The sequence below is a fragment of the Marmota flaviventris genome, chromosome 1 (assembly GCF_047511675.1).
Source record: "Marmota flaviventris isolate mMarFla1 chromosome 1, mMarFla1.hap1, whole genome shotgun sequence".
Classification (NCBI taxonomy): Eukaryota; Metazoa; Chordata; class Mammalia; order Rodentia; family Sciuridae; genus Marmota; species Marmota flaviventris.
The window spans coordinates 78,038,667-78,063,111 of NC_092498.1; the positions used below are offsets into that span (position 1 = coordinate 78,038,667).

Genomic DNA, 24,445 nt, shown 5'->3' on the forward strand with positions numbered 1-24,445 from the left:
AATACATTTTTAACATAGCTTTCACATAGCTGCTCAATTTAAGCAATTCTCACTTTTCAATAATCAGTGGGAATATCCATAAGAAACAACTACACACAACTTTCAAACCTGTACCCTAAAAGAGGTGGTAGGTAGTATAAATATTCAGAAGCCGCCCCTTTGGTATCTCATACAGTCTCTCAAACCATTGTTATATATACTGTTCCATTCAACTAAATACTCTAAACCTGGACTCAAACAACTCCTCCAAATATTTCAGGTCCCAAAATATATTTTTAGAAGAAGTCTCAAGAGTTCATTCTGCAACTAATTACTTACACACACACACACACACACACACACACACACGTTAAACAAAATACTCCTCTCCTCTAAGCTCCCTTGTTTCTAAATAATAAACATTTCACTTGTATATATATTTTACGTTTTCTTACAATTCATTTATGATACCAGTGCTCTAAATATGAAGTTATAACAAAGTATGGCTAAAACTTCCCTTTGAATGGTTTATTATCTTAAGTGAACACACAAACACTGTAAAACAAATAACCATGAAGATAAAACTGTAAAATCAAGTATTTGAATTTTCTAGACCAAACTAACCACATTCATTAGGGAAAATGAGAAACACTAATATTTGAAGTCTAACTAATGAAACAGTATTTACATTGTGAAATTTGATATATAATCTCTTATTTATTTATTTATATAAGATCATAATAAATCAGAAATATCCAATTTTAAAAGGATAAATAGCATCAAAATAAATTTTAAAATCCTTTTTCATATTATCACAAAAAAAGAAACTGAAATATTATTTTTGAAGATAACACCCATATTTTTGGTATCTTAAATTTACCTTTTTTTTTTTAATTCTGGTAAAATGCTTGTTAAAAAAAATCAGCATTCACAAATAAATCATACTCCTACTTTTTACCATCTTTTTTTTATTTTAACAAGATATACATGGGAATTGTAAAATTATCACTGATTATACTTACCCACCCACAAAGCAGAGGATATAAAAGGCCAAATAAAATATTACAAAGGGTCCAAAGGTTACTAGAAAAAGGACGACGCCAAGGCTTCCCCATCCCCATATGGATAGACTGGCCTGAAATAAAACAAAAAAATAAATAAATAAATAATTGTCCATATGAATTAGAAAAGAATCAACCAAACTTTTACACAGTTTTAAATTTCCACTTTTCAACATTTATGGCATTGTTTCAGCATACATTAAAATGTTTACTTTTGGAAATTTATCTCCTAAAAACAACATATGATAGAGACTTATGGAAGATCAACAATAACTTAAAAAACAATTAGTGATAATACAAAAAAACAGCATGAAGTAGTTTCACAAACTGTTGAATAAAATGTTGGCATGAAAAACATAACAGTATTTATAAAATATATGCATATTTATATTCATAGAACATAAAAGATTAAGTGGGCTACAAAGTTATACTTATTTAGAATTAAAATTTCATTTTAAAACTAAGTCCCAATAACTATAGAATTTTTTGTTAAAATTTCAAGAAATCCATCTCATTGAAAATAATGATATTATTTCATTTAAACTGTGTACAGAGACCCATAAAATTGTACTTGCAAAAGTTCCAACTTTCAATACTACAATTTACCAAAAGTTCAACAAAACATTTCCAAGTCTCCATCCTTTAAAAAAAAAATTTTCATACAGAATTATACTGTTTATCCAGTAAAAATACTCCTTTTGTTGAGGGCAAAATGGATGTTAGCAATTTAAGTCATTATGACTAAATAAATGTATTCAATTCAACAAGTGTACATCCATTTGCCTAGCACCCTGAGGTATACAAAGAAAGCATTTGTCCCACTCCTACCATCAAGGAGCACAGAAAAGAATGTCTTAGAGGAATGAAACAATTAGACACTGAACTAAAAGAAAATAATAGAAAGCATTATAAGATACTAAACTAAACAAATTGAAGACCAAAAATCTGAGGAACAGACAATAGGTGCTGTGGATTACAAGAGAAAGAGTTTTATTCATTCATTCACCAGTTATTGATTGCTTTCTATGGGCTAGACACGATTCAAGATACTAGGAATATCACCCTCTAAACTCACACTGTAAAAAAAAGGCTGGAAATATAGCTCAGCTGGAACATAACCATATGCCTTTTTAAGTTTATGAAGTAAAAGAGGGGAAAAAATTAGTAAATATATGCTTATATCAGATGGGGATAAGTGCTGGAGAAAAGGCAACTGTAGTGACCTGTCTAAGCAGTTCTGAATGATTACATGACTTATGAACAGAAAATACTGGACATGATTTATTTATGGAGAATTTATTTATAATACTGAGTCTTCCTGCAGCAAAATAATATTTTTCCATTTAATCATGTCTTCTATAACCTTCAGTGGAGTTCTTTGTTTCTGTATCTCCCCACCCAGCCCTCCCATGTCAACCATAACTCGTTCGTTTGTGTATTTATTATCCATTTTCCTCATTCTAGACACTATTATCTTCTAACTAGAGGAATGATAATGCCTGTTAACAAAGTTTCTTCTCTGCCTTCATGCTTTCCTCCTTGAATCAGCTGGGAATACAATTCCACCTACAGAAGTGGTCTACTCTGACTGCCTTCTAAAAGCTTAAAGTAGGGCACAGTGATTTAAAATAGAGAGCATCCCAATCCCTCTGATGAAACTTCGGTTGAACACACAGTACCTGGATCCACACTATAGTACTGCCAGATGCCCACCATAGGTAGGAAACAGACACTACTTTCTAAGACTCATGCAAACCTTATCCACTGACTTCCCCAGAAAAAAAGATCTTATAAACTCTCCAGAAAGCTGAAACTAGATGTGACCCAGATACTTGATTCAACCAGCTTTCTCCAGTGAGATATGACCTAATATTAGCAGTATTACTTTTTCTTTTACAGTTAAATTTATGCTTACTAGTCAGTTTTTCAAAACCAAAAAACTATAGTTTAAAGATATATTCAGAGGCTTTAAAAAGAAAAAAAAAGTGACTATCTTTGGGGATAAAAGACATGGGTAACACACTGGGGCTTCTCAACTAATCAGTAGAGTTTTACTTCTTTACCAAGTGTTTGGTTTTAACCGTATAATTTACTCTTAAGGTTAATATCTTTCATAATTAAAGGAATGAATCATGATTAGTTGATATGGGGAAGACTAACAGCAATTAGTTAACAAGGAAAGTTAATAAATTTGTCTAAAAACTCAAGTTTTGAGATTATTACAAGTCTTGAAAAGAATATAAAAACATCAAAAAAAAACAACCCTATTCTTTCAACAAAATTTGCGAAAACCTACAATGTGCCATCTGCTAGTGGTTTAGCCTTACTGTGAGAGATTTTCATCTCCCTGCCCCGCTTTCCTTTCCCTGGAATGAGGATCAAACCCAGGGCTTCCAGAATTTCCAGCATGGCAGGCAAGTGAGCCACCACTAAGTTATGCTTCCATCCCTCAGGAGAAATTTTTAAATGCCAGAAACTACTGAAATTAAACATTTCTAAACAAGCAAGTGAAGTGCTCATTTGCTTTGCAGTTAATCTCTTAGAATTATTAACTTCAAATGTTAAACTGGTCATTGAAACATCAAAATACTGCATTGTCTAAGACAAAAAAGATTTTGTTATTCTTAGTGTGCTCAGATCTGTAATTGGCTGATATTACAATGTTATTAGTACAATGAATTAAGAAAAACATTTCAGGGCTGGGGTTGTGGCTCAGTGGCAGAGGGCTTGCCTAGCATGTGTGAGGCACTGGGTTCAATTCTCAGCACCATATATAAATATATAAATAAAATTAATAAAGGTTCAAAGAGCACTAAAAGAAATCTTAAAAAAAGAAAAACATTTCATGTAACACAACTTAAAATTTCCTAAAATGATAAAAGATGATAAAATTTGGGAAAATTTGGTACTATGTCAAAAACCTTTCACAAATTCAAACAGATATTTATCAAACAATTGTTCTGAAATAAATTTTAAAAAGAAAAGAAATCTACATAGGTGGTTTACACTAAAAACTCTTTACTACCATTTCCTTTGCTAAATACAATAATTATTGCCTATGCTGACTAATCCAAGAATTACTCCCAACTATTGAGTTAGAAGAAATCTTCAAGATCATCAGATGCAATCCTTTTCAAACTTAAAGATTCTTAACTGCAGATTTTTAAAATGCAGATTCTGATCCAGTATGACTGGTGTAGGGCCTGTGAGTCCTTCATTTTTAACAAGCTGCCAAAACTGTTTAGAACCAGGAGCAATCTATATATTTATAAATCTCCCTTCATTAGTTTTTAGGTCTGTAAAAGCCTTATTCACAATTCCAAAATGTAAAAGGATCTAAAAACCAAAATTATACTAAGCATTCCACATAACAGATCTCACTCCTGAGAACAACTTAAGAAATAAAAAGGCAGTAGCATATAATGCTCAAAAATCAGACTTCAGAGTGAATTTAAATTTCACCTACATGCCTTCCTTTCCTCATTCATGTCACTATGTTATTGTGAGAAGTAAATGAGTCCATGGTCCTGTAGCCAGTTTTAACATAAAAATCACTATTTCAATACCTACTTTAACAATAAAGAAACTAAGGCTCAAAAAGATTTTTTAAATTGCCAAAGGTCACACAAAATAAGAGCAAAGTTTGATTCTAGGCAATTCTGACTCCTTAATTAACCTTAAAATTTGTCAGCTAACAATTGTCTGAAGTTAAAAACCATAGTAAGATAAAAATGCTAAAGTCAAAACTGAGTACCTTCTTTTACAAAAATATTAATAAGTTTAATATGTCCCCCAGGAAACTAGTAAGAAAACTACCTATAATAAATCTATGTTATAAAGTCCTAGTTTGAACATAAAGCATATACTTTTTATTAGAAAATAAACTTACCCTTTTGTACCCTAAAGAAAAAATGGAAAGAACTTCCAATTTCAAACAATGTCAACTTCTTACCATGTTCAGATCCTTCATGTATAGGGGTTTGGCTTTAAGTTCAGACAAAAATTGATTTCTGCTTCTAGGGGTCTTAGACTCAAAAAATGAGAATGCAAAGGATCATACATGCCTCCTGACAATAGAAAGCAAGTGAAAATTATTTATCTTGTGATATTCTATGCCAATCAAGACAAACCAACATTTACCTCATTTGACCCTCCTCATATATATATTTATGATAGGAAAGGCAGCATAATATTTTACTAAATACAGAATCAGAAATTAGAGATTTCAGTTTTCCACTAACTTTCTGTATAACTTCTGAAAAATTAAGCTGTTTTGATCCTAAATTTTCATATGAGATCATTTCTCAAAGTCTCTATCTAACAGATTGGTTAAGTAACTTTGCTCATAATGACACAGCTAATTTGAGTGCAGAGCCAGGACTTGATTTTCCCAGTTCACATGGAAGTGGGGCCAAGAAGAAACAGCTCTTTTATAGCAGCTAGAAAAAACTGTCAGAACACTCATGGAAAGGACTTTAGACTCCAAAATGAGTCTCACTAGAGTGAATTAGGTCAATCACACTAACAATATATTACTTGGCATATTATATGCATTATATGACAGAGGGCAGCCAAACAGATAAGGCTAAGAATGTTAAAGTTCATATGACTTCAATGTCAACTTTAGCCATGTTAACTATATACAGTTAACAACCAAAATAAGTAAGCATAAGAAGAGTGGACTTATTATAAGCATAGCTTATTTTCCTCACACTTACCTCCATTTAAAATAAGTTGGAAGCTCTGTTCCAGGTAATTTCAATAGAATATTGTCCTGACATGGGACTCCCATCATACAAGGTTATATAATAATTTAACCAAGGCCAGGTACCTAGAAGCTGCTCACTAAATATCAACATTCTAATTAATTAATTTACTAACTAGAGAAGGAGATTAAGGAGGAAATGGGAAAAGGAAGGAAGGAGAAAAAAGAAATCATGGAAAAGGACAAAGAGAAAGAAAACAAAAAGGAGGGAAAGTAAAAAAGAAAAGGACCCTAAGATGAAGTACTCCTCTTCACCCTCACCTTATGGCTTGAGATAGCATTACACAGTTCTACCATCACAACCCATACCAATACTGCACCATCCAAAACAAAAATCAAGGATGTTATGGTTTGGATCTAAAAATGTCCCATAAATAGCTCATGTGTTAGACAATGTATCAATGTTCAGAAGTGAAAAAATCAGGTTAGGAGAGCTATAACCTTGTCAGTGGATTAATTCATTTGATTAATAATTTGAATGGACTATAAGTACAGGTAGGTGGGTGGGGCTGGAGGTCACTGGGGGTGTGCCCTTGAGCCTCCTCTCTTGTTCCCTTTGCTTCCAGGCTGCCATAAGATAAGCAGCTTTCCTCCACTATGAATTCTGCCAAGATATTCTGCCTCATCTCAGGCTCAAAGCAATAGAGTCAGTTGTCTATAGATGGAACTTTTGAAATAAAAGTTTCTTTCCTCTTCTAAGTTGTTCTTGTCAGGCATTCTGGTAACAGAAATGAAAAACTGACTAACACAAAGGGATTGATCCTTGTTCTTCCCTGGAATGAATGTACAAAAATAGTGGTATTGTGGATGGCTCTGCACACCCTGACACCAACCTGCAACACAACTTTGTTTTCATGGAACAGTCCTACAAGAATCATCAGTACATATGATGGGGTCAACTGACTCCAAACCCCTTTTCTCATGCTCCAGTGACAGGAAAACAAAGATCCTCTTCCACTTACCCCTATTCAAAGTTTCCAATATGTCCTTGTGAGAATGATTAAAATTGGCAATAAGGCACAAGTTCTCAATATAGTTGTTGAGCCAGGAGATATAGAAAACCTATAATGTTGAGAGCCACAGCCGAAGGGGGCCCCAGCAAACTTTCAGACTGCCAGCTGATGATTGGCTCACAGCCCAGCAACATCTAGCTGATTGGCTCCTCTGCTTGATGCTCATTGGGCTGTTTCCCCGCCCTTTCAGACTGTCAGCTGATGACTGGCTCACAGCGGCCCCAGCAACATCTAGCTGATTGGCTCCCCTGAGGTGATGCTCATTGGGCTGTTTCCCTGCCCTTTCAGACCACTGAGCTGCTCATTGGGGGACTTTTTTGGCTCCGCCCACATGACCCAGCAAATAGGCCTCAAGAGCAGGAGGATTGTGGGAGGTGGAGAGGCTTGGGGTGGTGGGAGAGGCTTGTGGGAAGCCGGTGGTGGCAGTTGGGCTCTGAAGGTTTTCCTGAGGAGCTGTTTTGTTTGGCGTGTGTGGTTTCTTTTGACAAGCGGCTCCCGAATTGTGCCCAGCCAGACTGCTGCACTATAGGAAGGATAGACACCTCAATCAACTATCTTTGTCTCAGAGCTAGCTAACTGGCCAGCAAGCAAAGATCATGACTACCAAATACCAGAGGAGTTTTCCTTCCTCTCCCTACTGAGGTTCACCACAATAATACGCATATGTGCACATCTCTCTCTGAATTCTCACATTTTTTGTAACAATTATCTCCCTTGGGGTGTAACTTCATAACATTTCCAAGACTGAATTATGTACATCTATTTAGGTGACTGCTAAACTAATCTTTCAATTTTTTTTTTTTATTATTAAAGCAATGGGAATAAAGGTCATAGACTCCCACAGGCTAAAAATTAAGGCTCCTAGCATCCAATGATAAAGAAAATAAAAGGTAACAACTATTGCAAATTCTTTGTTTTTGAAACTAATTACAAAATACCTATACACAGTTTAGAATACTAGTAGGTTTATTCATATTGTATATTATTTATTCAGAAAACAACCATGGTTAGGTTGCAGACTCCCTCCCTGCTCCCATATCCCATACACTGGGAATCACTGAAGTAGGGACTAGAAAATATAACGGTATTTAAAACTCAGAAGTTCACAGTACTGAAACGGGAAAAATAATAAGAGTATTTACAAAATCAATGGGGCTATATAGGAAAGAACAATCCTGCTGACAGGCTTTCAACTATTATTCAAAGTCTCAAACTGTAAAACTACTAAAGGTTCCTGAATAACTAACAAAAGATCTAGTAGATAGTCATGGCTAAAAAATAATAATAATTATAGCAGCAGCAGCAGCAGCAACAGTAGTAGTAGTAGTAGTAGTAGTAGTAGTAGTAGAAGAAACTATTCTTCTAGGGATAACTATTTTTTGCCTTAATAACTTTTAGTAAACAACTTTTAAAGAATAAATTTTCAATAGAAAACAGGTTCTTTTATGGCAGACCTTTTAATAATTAGAAACAAAGACTGCCATCTTTATAAATATTCCTTTGACAGATAAAGGCCTACTGTAAATGTGTTTACAAATGAGATTGATATAAAAATAATAACTATTCCTCTAAAAGTAAATGAAAGCAAAAAACTTAAAACTCCCAAAGAATAATAGTTAAATTTCAAATTATATTGAGCTGATTATGTGAGGTAATAAGAGTCCATTATACCAGAAAATACCAATTCTATTTACTTTGAATGAATTGTTTTCTTTGTACCAACACATTTATTCTGATTATTTTGCTTAAAAATAACTACACAGTAATAAAGTATGGGTAGCTAATGTTCACCTAAGAAAGGGAGGGTGTTAAATACATACACATTTTCTGATTGTCTTAAAAGAAACAAACACATGCCTATAATCCCAGCTGCTCAGGAGTCTGAGGCAGGAGGATAGCAAGTTCAGTCAGCCCTAACCAACTTACATTCTGAGTTCATTTGCTAAATGAACCTGAAACCTGCCAGGCATGGTGGTACATGCCTATAATCCAGAAACCTGGGAGGCTAAGGCTAGAGGATCAGTAAGTTGAAGGCGAGGCTCAGCAACTTAATGAGACCTTGTCTCAAAATAAAAAATAAAATGAACTGGGGATATAGCTCAATGGTAAAGCACCCCTGGATTCAATCCCCAGTACTACAAAACAGAAAAAGGAACTGATAAAAACATTTCTATTCATGTCGATTACATTCTTGTAGCAAAATATCGAAATATTTTTTTGTGTTGTGTTTTATAATTTTGTACTTAAATATGCAGGATAATAGGGAAAAAAGTCCTTTCTAACCATCCCAGTTTTAAGTCACTAATTGCAGGTTCCAGGATCAAGACCTCAACAAGTAAAGAGTTAAAGGCAGGTGGCAAAAAGTCAATGCCATTATAGTTACTAAGGATGTAGGTCTTAGCCCATCCAACTCATGACCCCATAATTACTCAATCTTGTAAGTTCAAGGATTCAACCTGTCTTCTTTTCAAGTACACCTCAAAATAGCCCAGTAGGGCATGTGGCTGGTCTTTGTTACAAAGAATTTAAAAATTGAGAAAGTGATCAGAAATTAGCAGTTTGCTATGTTGCATTCCAGGGGGGGGGAAAAAAACTGGAATAAGTGGACTCAAACCCCAGCAAGGCAGTAACTGGATGAAGCAGAGTGCAACACTCACCATAAACATGAGATATGAACACTCCAGTGTTGCCATAGTACCAACACTTGCTACACAGTCTACCCAATGCTAAGGTTTTTGTTGTTATTATTTTTTTTAAGAGATGGGGGTCTCACCATGTTGCCTAGGCTGGTCTCAAACTCCTGGGCTGAAGCAATTTCTGCCTCTACCTCAATAGTAACTGGGACTATAGACATGGGCCACAATATTTTTTATCATCCTAATCTTATAGCTATTTTGATTAGAGTTTCAAGAAATTTGCCTGTACCTACACCACTATCAAAGTTGAGAAAATAAAAGATAAATCAAAGGAATATTATATTTTTATAACAGCAGCCTATATATTACTAGAAGTTAAGCTCTAAATATACATGCCCACTTCATATAGGTATTTGAGTTCACATACCTGATTTAAGCATTTATTTTTCCCCAGTTTACTCTGATAATAAAAACCTCAAAAAGGAATAATTAAGAAATCAAGGGCTGGGGATGTGGCTCAAGCGGTAGCGTGCTCGCCTGGCATGTGTGGGGCGCTGGGTTCAATCCTCAGCACCACATAAAAATAAAAATAAAGATGTTGTGTCCACCGAAAACTAAAAAAATAAATATTAAAATTTTTTTTAAAAAAAGAAAGAAATCACAAACAGGGGCTGCAAATAGGAAATTTCTGTAAACTGTTCAAATGGGAAAGAATAAAGGAAATAAAAAAGACCAAGGAAAATGAATACTACTGTACCTGATTATCTCTCCTAAATAGAAGAAAGCTTACTATCCCCAAGGCTATTTCTACTTTCTTATAATCTGACTATATATGTAATCCCTGGGTAATTTTGTCTCTAATCTATCACTTTTCACTATTTTATATGAATTATGACTTCCAAAACTATTTCAGAAACTTGTATTCAATTACATTCAGAAAAGTTCTGCCTACATTTCTCATGGGTCCTACAAACTCATACTCAAAATTACATTCACTACATAGCCCCAATATTTAAATTTTAATGCCTACTCAATTACTTAAATTGAAATGTTAGAGTTTCTTGGAACTACCATCTTAGAACTCTTTTCCAATCAGTTATTATGGCCTGTCCATTTATACTCTAAATGCCCTAAATAGCATCCCCACCAATTGCCAAAGACTGAGGCTAAACCTTCATTACAGCTGCATGACTGCCTTCCCATTATCCCCTCCTCCTCACTACCAAAATGACCTTTGAAAAAGGTTCTGAAACACCTGGCTTTTGCATAAGTAGGGGCTGTCCTCTTGTTTATATTCTCCATTCTAGCAAAAACCTCTAGCAAGTTTCCTTCAAAAACCAGCTCAAAGTTTTATCTTCCATGAAGTAAGCCTTCTCCTGTAAGTACCTCACCCTCTTCCCAACAGAATATTGGTTTCTTGCATTCTCTACTCTCATTGTACTACTTAAAATTCTATGGTAGTTATTTATGTGTATCTGCCTTTTCTAGATTAAAAGTTTCTTTTATCCATTCATTGAATATTTACTGACATCTATGTACTTAGGGTAGACAGGCTCGGCAATTTCAAAGGTAAGTAAAAAAAAGTTCCTGGGCTGGGGTTGTGGCTCAGTGGTAGAGCGCTTGCCTAGCATATGTGAGGCACTGGGTTTGATTCTTAGCACCACATATAAGCAATTAAATAAATAAAAGTCCATCAATAACTAACAAAAAATATTTTTATAAATGTTCCTGGACTCAAGAAGCTTACAGTCTTATAGAAGAGAAATGTGTATACATAATTATAAAACTATAAAGTGACAGATATGCATCAGCTATTACAGGCATAAGGAAGGGTCATACCATCTGACCCAACCAATGGGTAAAGCGTGGAATCAAAGGAAGCATCTTAGAAGAGGTGACACATATGATTGGTCTCAAAGAATAAGCATGATATAGGCAGGTGAAGAACAAAGTAAGTGATAGACAAAAACATGAATTGGTACTGAAGAAACAATGTTCCAGAAGGAAATCACTGAAGTATTTTGAAGAGGTGGATTGTGAGAAATCACAAGGGACACTCAAGTTGAAACCACTCCAACAACTATTTGCAAGATTAGAAATAAACAAGAAGGCAGGGGCAGAAAGGAGCCATATTTAAAGAAATATCTAGGCAATATAATCAATTATCTTTGTGATTAACTACATGGAGCATGAGAAAGCAGCCATCGTAGGTTTTTAAGCTTGAGTAATAACAGGTGAAGAGCCTATCATCCTAGACAAAGAGAACAAGTTGGAAGAGGAGGAGGATTTTTTTTTGTTTTGTGGATGAAGGAGTTGAATTCAGCATGGAATATGTTGATGTGTATATAAGACCTTAAGTAAAGATAGTCAGCAAGTAACTAGATATATCAATACAAATCATTTTCAAGGCCATACTCTAGGCTAGACATACAAAATTTTGGTTACTATTACATAGAAAATAATCTTAAAAATAAGAATGAAGTAGGTCATAAAAACAGCAGCAGACAATAATGGAGTACTAATATGCATCAACATTTAACAGGCCCTTAGTGATTGGCAGTGTCCAAAAGCAGAACAGTTCAACAAGATAATCGAAATCAGTAAATATTCAGGGATTTGACAACTTGAGGGCAGTTGTTGCTCTTACTGAGCGTAGCATCAATATAATGAGCAAAGGACCAGACTGCCATGGGTTCAGAGTGAATGGGAAGAGATCAGGCTTTAAGAAAGTATCCAGTAAAAAGGAAGCCAACTCAAAGTACAGGTGAGTAAAGGCATGACTCACACATCAACAGGGGATGGATTCAGAGGCACAAAGAACATCTGACCTCTAATAAATTTAAGAAGGACAGCTCAATTTCCAAAGCAAGGATATGGAACATACCATATTCAACTTAACATATTCAGCATAACATATTCAACTCCTCCCCATGGCTAGGAAAATTCCCAGAATACAATAAATACTCAAAGAGTCCATGACATGCATGGGTACGTGAATGAAGTCAGCCCGAGTTTCCTTTTCTAATACATTAAACACTCATTCACCAAACAGTGAACCATAAAACATTCATAATAAACACTGAAATAAATAATCTTACCCCAAAAAGGGGCTAAAAAGAAAGCTTCCTAATAAGCACACATCTCTGCCATTGAGAATTACTGAAATTCACTTACAATTAAAGAACTTATTACACAGATGCAAGAAATATAGAATGACCAAACAAAATGTATTCAGTCTTTTCTATTCAAACAAAATCCTTTTAACAATTTAGTCTCTGGTCAATAAACAACTGAATATGAAACCAGTACATACTATAAAAGGCAAGTTTCATATGCTTATCCCAAGCTCTCACAGCCCTGAAAATAACAACCTATCTACCTTTCCCTTCCTGATGCCCAACCTAACCAAGTATACCTGACACAAAGGCAACCAACACATTTTCTGGTAGATAATGTATACCCTGTGAGACCTGGCCCCATTCGTAATCTGAGCTAGACTCTGAATAACTTGAAAAGTTATAAACTACAGTCAGTGAACAGGTGAAGCTGCAAAAGGATACCTGCATTGAGACATAGTTATTCTGAGGTCAATTCAGCAAGCAACAAAGCCAACTGAAAGACCAGACATGAAGTAGATACATGCTGAAAAGCCAACATAAGAGATTATATGGCTGCTGGAAGATGTGGAAAGAGTTGACATTTTTTAGTTACAATCGTTTTTTTAGTTTCCATTTAATTTTGCTTCCATGGATTCCCTTTCTTACATAAGGTAACTGAAATATATGTCTGATCCTTACAGTCTAGAGCCTCTAACAAAAAATCCTAACTATGAGGAAAATGACAGGAATGCAAAAACCCTTTTTGTTTTTGTTTCTTTAAGTCACTAAGCATGCACAACACACTGAAACTAAAGTGGAAGTACACAAATTCTGGTTTCCTTTCCTACCTCTGCCCAAGACATAATGTGAAGTTGGATTATCAAGTTGGATTATCAAATTTGTGCTTAAATGGCTAAAAAATTAACTGAGAATGACAGTGTGTACAGTATATGTATGTGTACACAAGAAATTTAAAAATATATTCTTGAAGCAAATCCTCTGGAAGTCTCTTATGAATTTATGTAACTGCAAGAAGGATAAACATTTAGAGTATAAATGATTCCTAAGACTCTCTGCCTGGGTTACATATAATAAACTATCTAGCTATTAAGAGCACTAAAGGACTGGGGTGTTGCTCAGCAGTAGAGCACTCACCTAGCACGTGCGAGGCTATGCGTTCAATCCTCAGCACCACATAAAAATAAATAAAATAAAGGTATTGTGTCCAACTACAACTCAGGAGGCTGAGGCAGGAGGATCGGCCAAGCAGGATCACACAAGTTTAAGGCCAGACTGGGTAACTTAGCAAGACACTCTTTCAACATAAAAATTTTTTTATACAGCACTTGCCTAGCATGTGCAAGGATAGAGGTTAAATCTCGGGATATATATATATGTATCGCTACAGGAAGGCCAAAATGCAGTAATTGAAGCAAATACAGTATCTTGTAAAAATATAAAACTTCCTTTCAGAATAAATAAGGAGCACACTTGAAACACTGTCTCCCTCTTGGATTTTTCAAAAATGCCTGACTAGTTGCTGTGTGGCTCAGGATTCAAGCAATGGGACTACAGTGAGAGGCAGGTGAAAGAGGAAATTTATGGGAATTCCATATCAGTCAGAGACCCTTAAGAGACCCCAAAATTTGGGTGCACTGAACAAAAGACAAAAAAGAATATATTGGAGCCAAGCCAATGGTGGCAGAGGCAGTGGCACCAGTTTGATTAAGATGGGAGGGATAATACTCAGAAACATAAAAATTTGGTATGGAAAAATACATAGAATAGAAAAGTAATCTTAACCTAGCTGAACCAGAGGCTGCACAGTGAACTGGCGTTTGAAAAGTGCTCTGTATTTCTGACTGGAAAGCAAGAGCTAAGGCAGAGAGCCATCTCAAGGAGGCCAAATGTAGCCTGCTACTTCAGGAACACAGGATATAACAGTAAATATTGCCATTCTATCCCAGCAAGTGCCTCCATATGGCATAAGGTGTACCTAGTGGAACATGACTGAAACCAGCATAGAAAAGACTATATTCAGGGAGATTCAAATCAGAGATACAGAGGGGAGTGCAACTCACTTTGAGTCTGGCAGCTCAAGACAGGTGGAAAATTGAACAAGTGGCATGATTACACTTAGGAACATAGGCTAAGAAGGCTATATTTGTAAGGGGTAGAATCTGTGAGACCTATAGAGGGCTGGCTCTTCTACCCTACAAGTACAATTCTAGAGAGACTCCTGGGATCCAGAATCCCAGCAGAGACTGGCATCTGCACAGCCCTAGACTTGTGTTCATATAATCTCTCCAGAACAGGTACCACCCTATAAAGTCCCTAAGGCCTATTAAGACTAAACTCATTTAGAACTCTGCAGGAGCCTCAACCTGGGAGTCCACTGATCTGTTCTTGCCACACAAAACTCCAACTGATAGTATTTTTCATTCAGCTACCATATACTGGTAAAAAGGAAAGCTGAAAGTTCATTCAACCAGCTTTACTTCAAAGCCACTCCAATTCCATGCCCAGCACAAGAGAAGGAAGGGTTTGACAATCCTCAGCCTTTGCTCTAAGGGGTACACACTCCAAGAAAAAAAGGAGAAATGGGCAGTCTGATGTAGGCAGTAAACATCATCCTTGCCAACAGTTTTGACCACTTCGGCAGAGATGATTCTTTCATTATGATTTTTTTTCCCACTTTTTCTGTAATCTTGCTGTGCTGATTCATTTGGGGTTATACAAATGCATAAATAGTTTCTTTTTTCTCATTTTTCTCATATTTTTTGTTATTTTTTGACTTGAGGGTGAGGGCTTTTTGTTTATTTTGGTTTTTGTCTTTACTTTTTTCTTTTCTCTTTCATTTCTTCTTCCTCTAATAGCCAAATTATCTTGTCATTTTCTATTATATTTTTTTCTCCTTTATATCCATCACTTGATACACCTCTTCTGTTTTCTGTTCACATTTTGAACATTCCAATCTTCCTTTATTTTCCCTTCAAATTTTCTCTTCTCTTAGTGAGCCACATTTTTACCATCTTTTCAAATTACTTGGTTCATGTTGTTGTAATTATTAGTACTGTGGATGTCCCAGTTGACACCTTCTGTTTAATGCCAGATCTAGATCAGAGCTATTTATTATGGTTGCTGTTGGCAATTACTGACTCTGTCATTCCTGTTTTGTGGTAATTGTGATAATTAGTGTAGCTGATGTCATAGTAAGCACGGGTATTTATTTTAACAATGCATATTGTTCACTGTTGTTGTTTTCCCCTTTAATGTGAGATGTTGGAATCTTGTGGGATACAGCTACCAGTTCACAGGGTTGAGACTCTGCTGCTGAGCTACACCCAAAAGCCAACAAAGAGATAGCACAGGTTGCTCCAACACAAAATAACCACACACAAACTTCAATAATACTTTAATACAAAGTATAAAAAAACAAAACCCCCCAAACTTACAACCAGGCCCCAAGTAGGAACAGCTATGGGGTTCTTAAGTTTCACGTATGGAAATTCACTCCCCAAACAAAGATTCTGTACACCACACCTACAAAGGATCTCAATCTAGATCACTCCCACACGCTTTTAAAATATACAGAGTTCTTAAGTGAAGAATAATAATCATACAGGGTGGACTCCACATACCCTGCGTATACAACACAAATGCCAGACCTACAAGGAGGACCACTCTTGTGAAACCTACTGAGAAAGTGGGTTCCTGAAGCTCTAACACAATACATATTGGATCAAAATATACTAATTATACCAAAGAATTATCAGGAAAATTATACTACTAAACTCACATAGATACATACTAAAAAAGTTACAACAAAATGATATCCCAAAACACATTACCAAGAGAAGGCAATGTTGTAAAAAGGCTCACATATAAGAGGGGAAGAAAACTCCACATCACCCAATACACAAAACCCAACAAAGGAATATAAGGAATATTGAGAATGAAATGAACATCCTTATACAAGATGCATTCATAACCCCAAATAGATAAGATCAAAAAAGAACTTCTCCACAACACATCATAATTTAAAAACTTAATGTTCAGTATAGAATTTTTAAAGTATAGAAGTTTAAAGCCTCAGGAAAAAAACACTAAGACATGTTTAGAGGCAAAGCAATCAGAATTGTTTCTGACTACTCGGCACAAACTCTAAAAGTCAGGAGGTCTGGAAATGATGTGTTCCAAGCCCTGAAAGAAAATAACTGTCAACCATAATTGCCATATCCAGCAAAGCTATTCTTCAGAATTGAAAAATAAATAAAATCCTTCCCAAGATAAGCAGAAACTAAAAAAATGCATGAATACTAAGCTGGAACTCCAGAAATATTTAAAGAAATACTACACAAAGATGAAATTAAAAACAAACTTCAAGGCTCGCAAATGGATAAATCTCATTTGAAGAACAGCTAAGCAAATGAGAAACAGGATGAAATAAAACATAAGAAATTAATCAAAATGGCAGGAATCAATAAACATCTCTCTCTAGCAACACTGAATGTACATAGTCTCAGCTCTCCAATTAAAATACACAGACTGGAAGAATGTATTAAAAAAAAAAAAACAAGACTCAACTATATGTTTTTTGTAACAGAATTTCCTTACAGGTAAAGATAGTCACAGGCTGAAAGTGAAAAACTGGAAACTGTACACCATCATGAGAATGGAGCCAAAAGACAAACATGCATAGCTACTCTTATGTGTAACAAATCAGACTTCAAGCCAAAATTAATGAGAAGAGACATAGGAGGTAACTTCAAACTAGTAAAAGGAACAATCCAAAAAGAAGATATAATGGTGGTAAATATTATGTACCAAACATCAGTATGCCTAATTATACAAATTATAATTATACACTATTTGACTTAAAAGATTCAGGTATGGCCCAGTACTATAATACTGGGTGAGTTCAACAATAGGCCATCCAGACATAAACTAAGATTCTTTGGACCCAAAAAAGTAATATAATCAAATGGACTTAACCAACATCTATAGGATATTCCATCCAACAAAAACCAAATTCACTTTCTTCTCAGATGTTCATGGAACCTTCTCCAAAATTGACCAAATTTTAGAAAATATGAGAAGAAACATAGGAGGTAAAAAATAAGATATAATCTTAGCCACAAAGCAAGCCCTCACAAATACAAAACAAACCCACCCCCCCAAAAAATCGACAGAATTCCTTGCATCCGATTTAATCAGAATGCAACAAAATTAGAAATCTACCAAAAAAAAAAAAAAAAAACAACTTTATGATTCATCTCAAGGCCCTTGAAAAATAAGAACAAACCAATTCCTAAACCAGTAGAAGGAAGGAAATAATTAAGATCAGAGCTGAAATCAATGCAACTAAGAATAAAAAAGCAATACAAAGGATCAATTATAACAATCTTTTGATTCCTTGAAAAGAAAAATAAGATTGATATAATCTTAGCCACGCTACCAAAAGAAAGAAATTAATTGATTAGAAATGAAAAAAGAAAGAAATCACCAGATACCACAAAGAGCAAGAGAATCTTTAGGGACCATTTTGTAAACTTACATTCCAATTAACTAAAAAGCCTAGAATGAATTAATACATTTCTAGTCACATGACTAATCAAAATTGAATCAAGAGGATAAAGAAAGCTAAACAAACCAATAATGAGTAATGAGATAGAAGAAAACAATAAAAAATCTTCTAATAGAGAAAAGCCCAAGACCAGATGCATTCTTAGTTAAATTCTATCAGATCTTTAAAGAGCTAAAATCAATGCTCCTCAAATTATTTCAAGAAACAGAAAGAAGTGGAACATTTTCAAATGTTCATTCTTTAAAGTCAGTATCATACTCATACAAAAACAGGAAAAGGACACGTCAAGGAAAGAAAACTACCAACCAATATCCCTGATGAATATAGATATAAAAATTAATATATAAAAAATTAATATATATAAAAATTAATATATAAAAATCATATCCAAAAACATATTAACATTTTTTTCATATGTGAATCTTTTTTTAGATATGTTCTTTTTATATATTTATGTCAGTACAGTGTATTTTGACATATTATACATACATGGAATATAACTTATTCTAATTAGATTCCATTCTTGTGGTAGTACACAATGTGGAGTTTCAATGATGGTGTATTCATATATGAACATAGGAAAGTTATACCCAATTCATTCTATTGTCTTTCCTATTTCCATTCCCTCTCCCTTCCCTTCATTCCCCTTTGTCTAATCACTGAACTTTTATATTCCCCCACACTTGTTTGTGTGTTAACATCCACATATCAGAGAAAACATTGGACCTTTGATTTATGGGACTGGCTTATTTCACTTAGCATGATAGTCTGCAATCCACCCATTTTACAGCAAAAGTCATAAGTCATTCCTTTCTATGGCTGAGTAATATTCCATTGTGTATATGTACCACCTTTTCATTGTCTATTCATCTGTTGAAGGGCACCTAGGTTGGTTCCATACCTTAGTTATTGTGAATTGAGCTGCTATAAACACTGATGTGGCTGTTTCACTGTAGAATGCTGATTTTTAAGTCCTTTGGGTAGATACCAAGGAGTGGGATAAGTGGCTCAAATGTTAGGTCCATTCCAAGTTTTCTAAGGAATCTCCATATTGCTTTCAAGAGTGGTTACACCAATTTGCAGTCCCAATTTGCAGCAATGTGTGAATGCATCGTTTTCCCCACATGCTCAACAACATTTACTGTTACTTGTGTTCTTGATAACTGATATTCTGATTGGAGTGAGATGGAATCTCAGTGTAGTTTTAATTTACATTTCTCCAATTGCTAGGGATGTTGAACATTTTTTCATGTATTTGTTGACCATTCATATTTCTTCTTCTGTGAAATACCTGTTCAGTTCCTTTGCCCATTTATTGACGAGTTTATTTAGGGGTTTTTTTTGTTTGTTTTTTAGGTGTTAAGTTTTTTTAATTCTTTACATATAGTGGAGATTGATGCTCTATCTGAGATGCAGGTGGCAAAGATTTTCTTCCATTCTTTAGGCTCTCTCTTCACATTCTTGATTGTTACCTTTACTGTGAAGAAGATTTTTAGTTTGACACCTTCCCATTTATTGATTCCATATTAAAAAGATTGTACATTGTGACCACATTGGTTCCATTCTAGGGATACAATGATGATTTAACATATGCAACTGAATAAATTTCACTCACCACGTAAAAAGTAGTAGAGACAAAAATAACATAGTCATCTCAATAGAAGCAGAGAAAGCCTTTGACAAAATCCAGTACCCATTCATGATTAAAAAAAAAAAAAAAAAAAAAAAAATCCACTGGAGATACTAGTAATAGAGGGAATCTACCAAAACATCACAAAGACTATATATGGTAAATCTAAAACCAATATCATAGTGAACGGACGAGAATTAAAAGTATTTCCTTTAAAGCCTAAAACAAGAAAAGGATATACACTTTTACCACTCCTATTATACATAGTAAGTACTACCAATTCTAGCCAGAGCAATTAGGCAATGGAAGGAAATAAAAATGATAAAAATAATAAAGGAAGAAGTCAAATTATCACTATAGATGATATGACCCGGTACTTAGAAGATACAAAAGTCCACAATAAAACTGCTATATTTAATGAACAAACTAGGTAAAGTAGTAGATTTCAAAATCAATGCCAAAATGAATAGCTTTCACATGTATCAATAATGAATGGCTGAGAAAGAAATCAGGAAAACAATCCCATTCAAAATAGTATCCCCCTTAAAAAAAAAAAAAAAACGAACAAACAAACAAAAAACCTAGGAATAAATCTAAGGAAGGACAAGAAACACCTCTACAATGAAAACTAAATCACTGAAGAAAGAAACTGAAGATGACACAAGAAGATGGAGAGACTTCCCATATTCTTGGATAAGCAAAAATGATATTATTAAAATGGTCATATTATCAGAACAATGTAGAGATTCAATGTGATCCTCATCAGAATATAAATGTCATTCTTCACAGAACTAGGGAAAAAAAAGATTCCTTAAAATTCATTGGGAATAATAAAAGAGACAGATTAGACAAAGTAATTCTAAGCCAAAAAAAAATGCAATAGCATGATAATAAATAAATTCAAATCCAGAAGATCATCAGAAACTATTTTTAAAAATTTGTACTCCAATAAAATAGAATATCTGAAAGATAGGCAAAATTCATAGAGACATATGACCCACCAAAACTAAACAAGGAGCACAGAGATAGTTTAAAAAGATCAGAAGCAGCCATCAAGAGCCTTCCAATAAATAAAAGCTCAGGACAAAATGGATTCTCACCCAAGTTCTACCAGATCTTCTTTTTTTTTTTTTTTTTTTGGTACCAGGGATTCAAACCAGGGGTGTTTAGTCACTGAGTCACATCCACAGTCCTTTTATTATTATTATTATTATTTTTTGAGAAAGGGTCTCTCTAAGGGTCTTAGGGTCTCAACAAATTGCAGAAGCTGGCACTGAACTTGCAATCCTCCTATGTCAGACTCCTGAGCCACAGGGATTAAAAATGTGCGCCACCATTTCTTGTAGATATAGATAAAGCAATCATGAAATTCATATGGAAAAATAAAAGACCCAGAATAGCAAAAACAACTCTAAGCAGGAAGTGTGAATCAGGCGGTATAGCGATACCAGACTTCCAACTATACTACAGAGCAATAGTAACAAAAACAGCATGGTACTGGTACCAAAACAGGCGGGTGGACCAATGGTACAGAATAGAGGACACAGAAACCAATCCACAAAACTACAACTATCTTATATTTGATAAAGGGGCTAAAAGCATGCAATGGAGGAAGGATAGCATCTTCAACAAATGGTGCTGGGAAAACTGGAAATCCATATGCAACAAAATGAAACTGAATCCCTTTCTCTCGCCATGCACAAAAGTTAATTCAAAATGGATCAAGGAGCTTGATATCAAATCAGAGACACGCCGCCTGATAGAAGAAAAAGTTGGCTACGATCTACATATGGTGGGGTCCGGCTCCAAATTCCTCAATAGGACACCCATAGCACAAAAGTTAATAACTAGAATCAACAAATGGGACTTACTCAAACTAAAAAGTTTTGTCTCAGCAAAAGAAACAATAAGAGAGGTAAATAGGGAGCCTACATCCTGGGAACAAATCTTTACTCCTCACACTTCAGATAGAGCCCTAATATCCAGAGTATACAAAGAACTCAAAAAATTAGACAATAAGATAATAAACAACCCAATCAACAAATGGGCCAAGGACCTGAACAGACACTTCTCAGAGGAGGACATACAATCAATCAACAAGTACATGAAAAAATGCTCACCATCTCTAGCAGTCAGAGAAATGCAAATCAAAACCACCCTAAGATACCATCTCACTTCAGTAAGATTGGCAGCCATTATGAAGTCAAACAGCAACAAGTGCTGGCGAGGATGTGGGGAAAAGGGTACTCTTGTATATTGCTGGTGGTACTGCAAATTGGTGCGGCCAATTTGGAAAGCAGTATGGAGATTCCTGGGAAAGCTGGGAATGGAACCACCATTTGACCCAGCTATTGCCCTTCTCAGACTTTTCCCTGAAGACCTTAAAAGAGCGTACTACAGGGATACTGCCACATCGATGTTCATAGCAGCACAATTCATAATAGCTAGACTGTGGAACCAACCCAGATGCCCTTCAATAGATGAATGGATAAAAAAAAATGTGGCATTTATACACAATGGAGTATTACACAGCACTAAGAAATGACAAAATCATGGAATTTGCAGGGAAATGGATGGCATTAGAGCAGATTATGCGAAATGAAGCTAGCCAGTCCCTAAAAACCAAATGCCAAATGTCTTCTTTGATATAATGAGAGCAACTAAGAACAGAGCAGGGAGGAAGAGCAGGAGGAAAAGATTAACATTAAATAGAGTCATGAGGTGGGAGGGAAAGGGAGAGAAAAGGGAAATTGCATGGAAATGGAAGGAGACCCTCATTGTTATACAAAATTACATACAAGAGGTTGTGAGGGGAATGGGAAAAAAAACTAGGAGAGAAATGAATTACAATAGATGGGGTAGAGAGAGAAGATGGGAGGGGAGGGGAGGGGGAATAGTAGAGGATAGGAAAGGTAGCAGAATACAACAGTTACTAATATGGCATTATGTAAAAATGTGGATGTGTAACCGATGTGATTCTGCAATCTGTATTTGGGGTAAAAATGGGAGTTCATAACCCGCTTGAATCTAATGTATGAAATATGATATGTCAAGAGCTTTGTAATGTTTTGAACAACCAATAAAAAAAAGAAGAAAAATAAATAAATAAATAAATATAACTCACATTGGAAAAAAAATAAAAAATAAAAAGTTAGAGTAGTCTTTTTATTGTTGAATTGTAAGAGTTTTAAATATATTCTAGCCAAACGTGTTAAATAAATGATTTTAAAATTTAAAAAAAAAAAAAATGTGCACCACCACACCCAGCTCTATGAGACCTTTAAAGACAATCTAATACCAAGCTGCTTCATATTACTGCATGAAACAGAAAAGGAGGGAATACTGCCAAAGTCATTTACTAAGCCAGTATCATCCTCATACCAAAACCAGACAAAGCTGCAAAGCTGCAACAAGGAAGAAAACTTCAGACCAATATCCTTGATGAACAGAGATGCAAAAATCCTAAATAAGATATTGGCAAACTACATACAAAAACATGTTAAAAAGGGATTATACCATGATCAAGTGGGTTCCATCCAAGGGATACAAGGGTGTTTCAACATACCCAGATCAATAAATGTAATTAACCACATAAATTAGACTAAAGGACAAGAATCACATGATTATCTGGATAGTTGCAGAAAAAGAATTTGACTAAGTACAGCACCCATTCACGTTTAAAACACTAGAAAAATGGATAGAAGGAACTTACCTCAACATTGTAAAGGCTATATATAACAAACCCAAGATCAATACTATTTTGAATGGAGAAAAACTGAAAAAAGCATTTCCTTTAAAAACAAAAACAAGACAAGGATGCCCATTTTCACCACTCCTATTCCACATAGTCCTTGAAACTCTAGCCAGAGCAATTAGGCAAGAGAAGGAAATTAAAGGGATACTAATAGGAAAAGTAAAGTTCAAATTATCTGTTTGCTGACAATATGACCCTATATTTAGAATACCCCAAAAATTACACCAGAAAACTTCTAGACCCCATAAATGAATTCAACAAAGTTTAGCATGATACAAAATCAACACCTATGTATCAAAGTTGTGTTCATATAATTCAATGATGAATCTGCTGAAAAAGAAATCAGGAATAGAATTCCATTCACAATATCCTCAAAAAAACAAAAATACTTGGGAATCAATCTTACAAAAAAGGTGAATGACCTCTACAATGAAAACTATAGAACATTAAAGAAAGAAATTGAATAAAATCTTAGAAGATTAAAAGACCTCCCATGTTCTTGAATAGGTAAAATTAATAGATTTAATGTTGTCAAAATGGCCATACTACCAAAAGCACTACACAGATTCAATGAAATTATTATCAAAATGCCAATGACGTTCTTCATAAAACTAGAAAAAGTGGTTACGAAATTCATTTGGCAAAATAAGAGACCAAGCTAGAGAGAAAAAGAGTCCTTAAAATTCATTTGGAATAATAAAAGAGATTAGACCAAGTAATTCTAAGCCAAAAAAAAAATGCAACAGCATCATAATAACTGACTTCAAATCCAGAAGATCATCAGAAACTATATTTAAAAATCTGTACTCCAATAAAATAGAAAATCTGAAAGATAGACAAAATTCCTGGAGACATACGATCTACCAAAATTAAACCAGGAGCACAGAGATAGCAGAGAAGCAGCCATCAAAAGCCTTCCAAT

At 34.8% G+C, this 24,445-nt stretch overlaps 1 protein-coding gene across 2 annotated transcripts in view; it reads right to left on the reverse strand.

Moving 5' to 3' along the window:
- Positions 1-24,445, reverse strand: part of Snx13 (sorting nexin 13) — a 149,277-nt gene that overhangs the window by 98,226 nt on the left and 26,606 nt on the right. For both annotated transcript variants that reach the window (XM_027932728.2, XM_071613663.1), the window contains exon 2: positions 1,002-1,114. In XM_027932728.2, the coding sequence (XP_027788529.1) occupies positions 1,002-1,114 (113 nt within the window). The remainder of the gene's footprint in view (positions 1-1,001; positions 1,115-24,445) is intronic.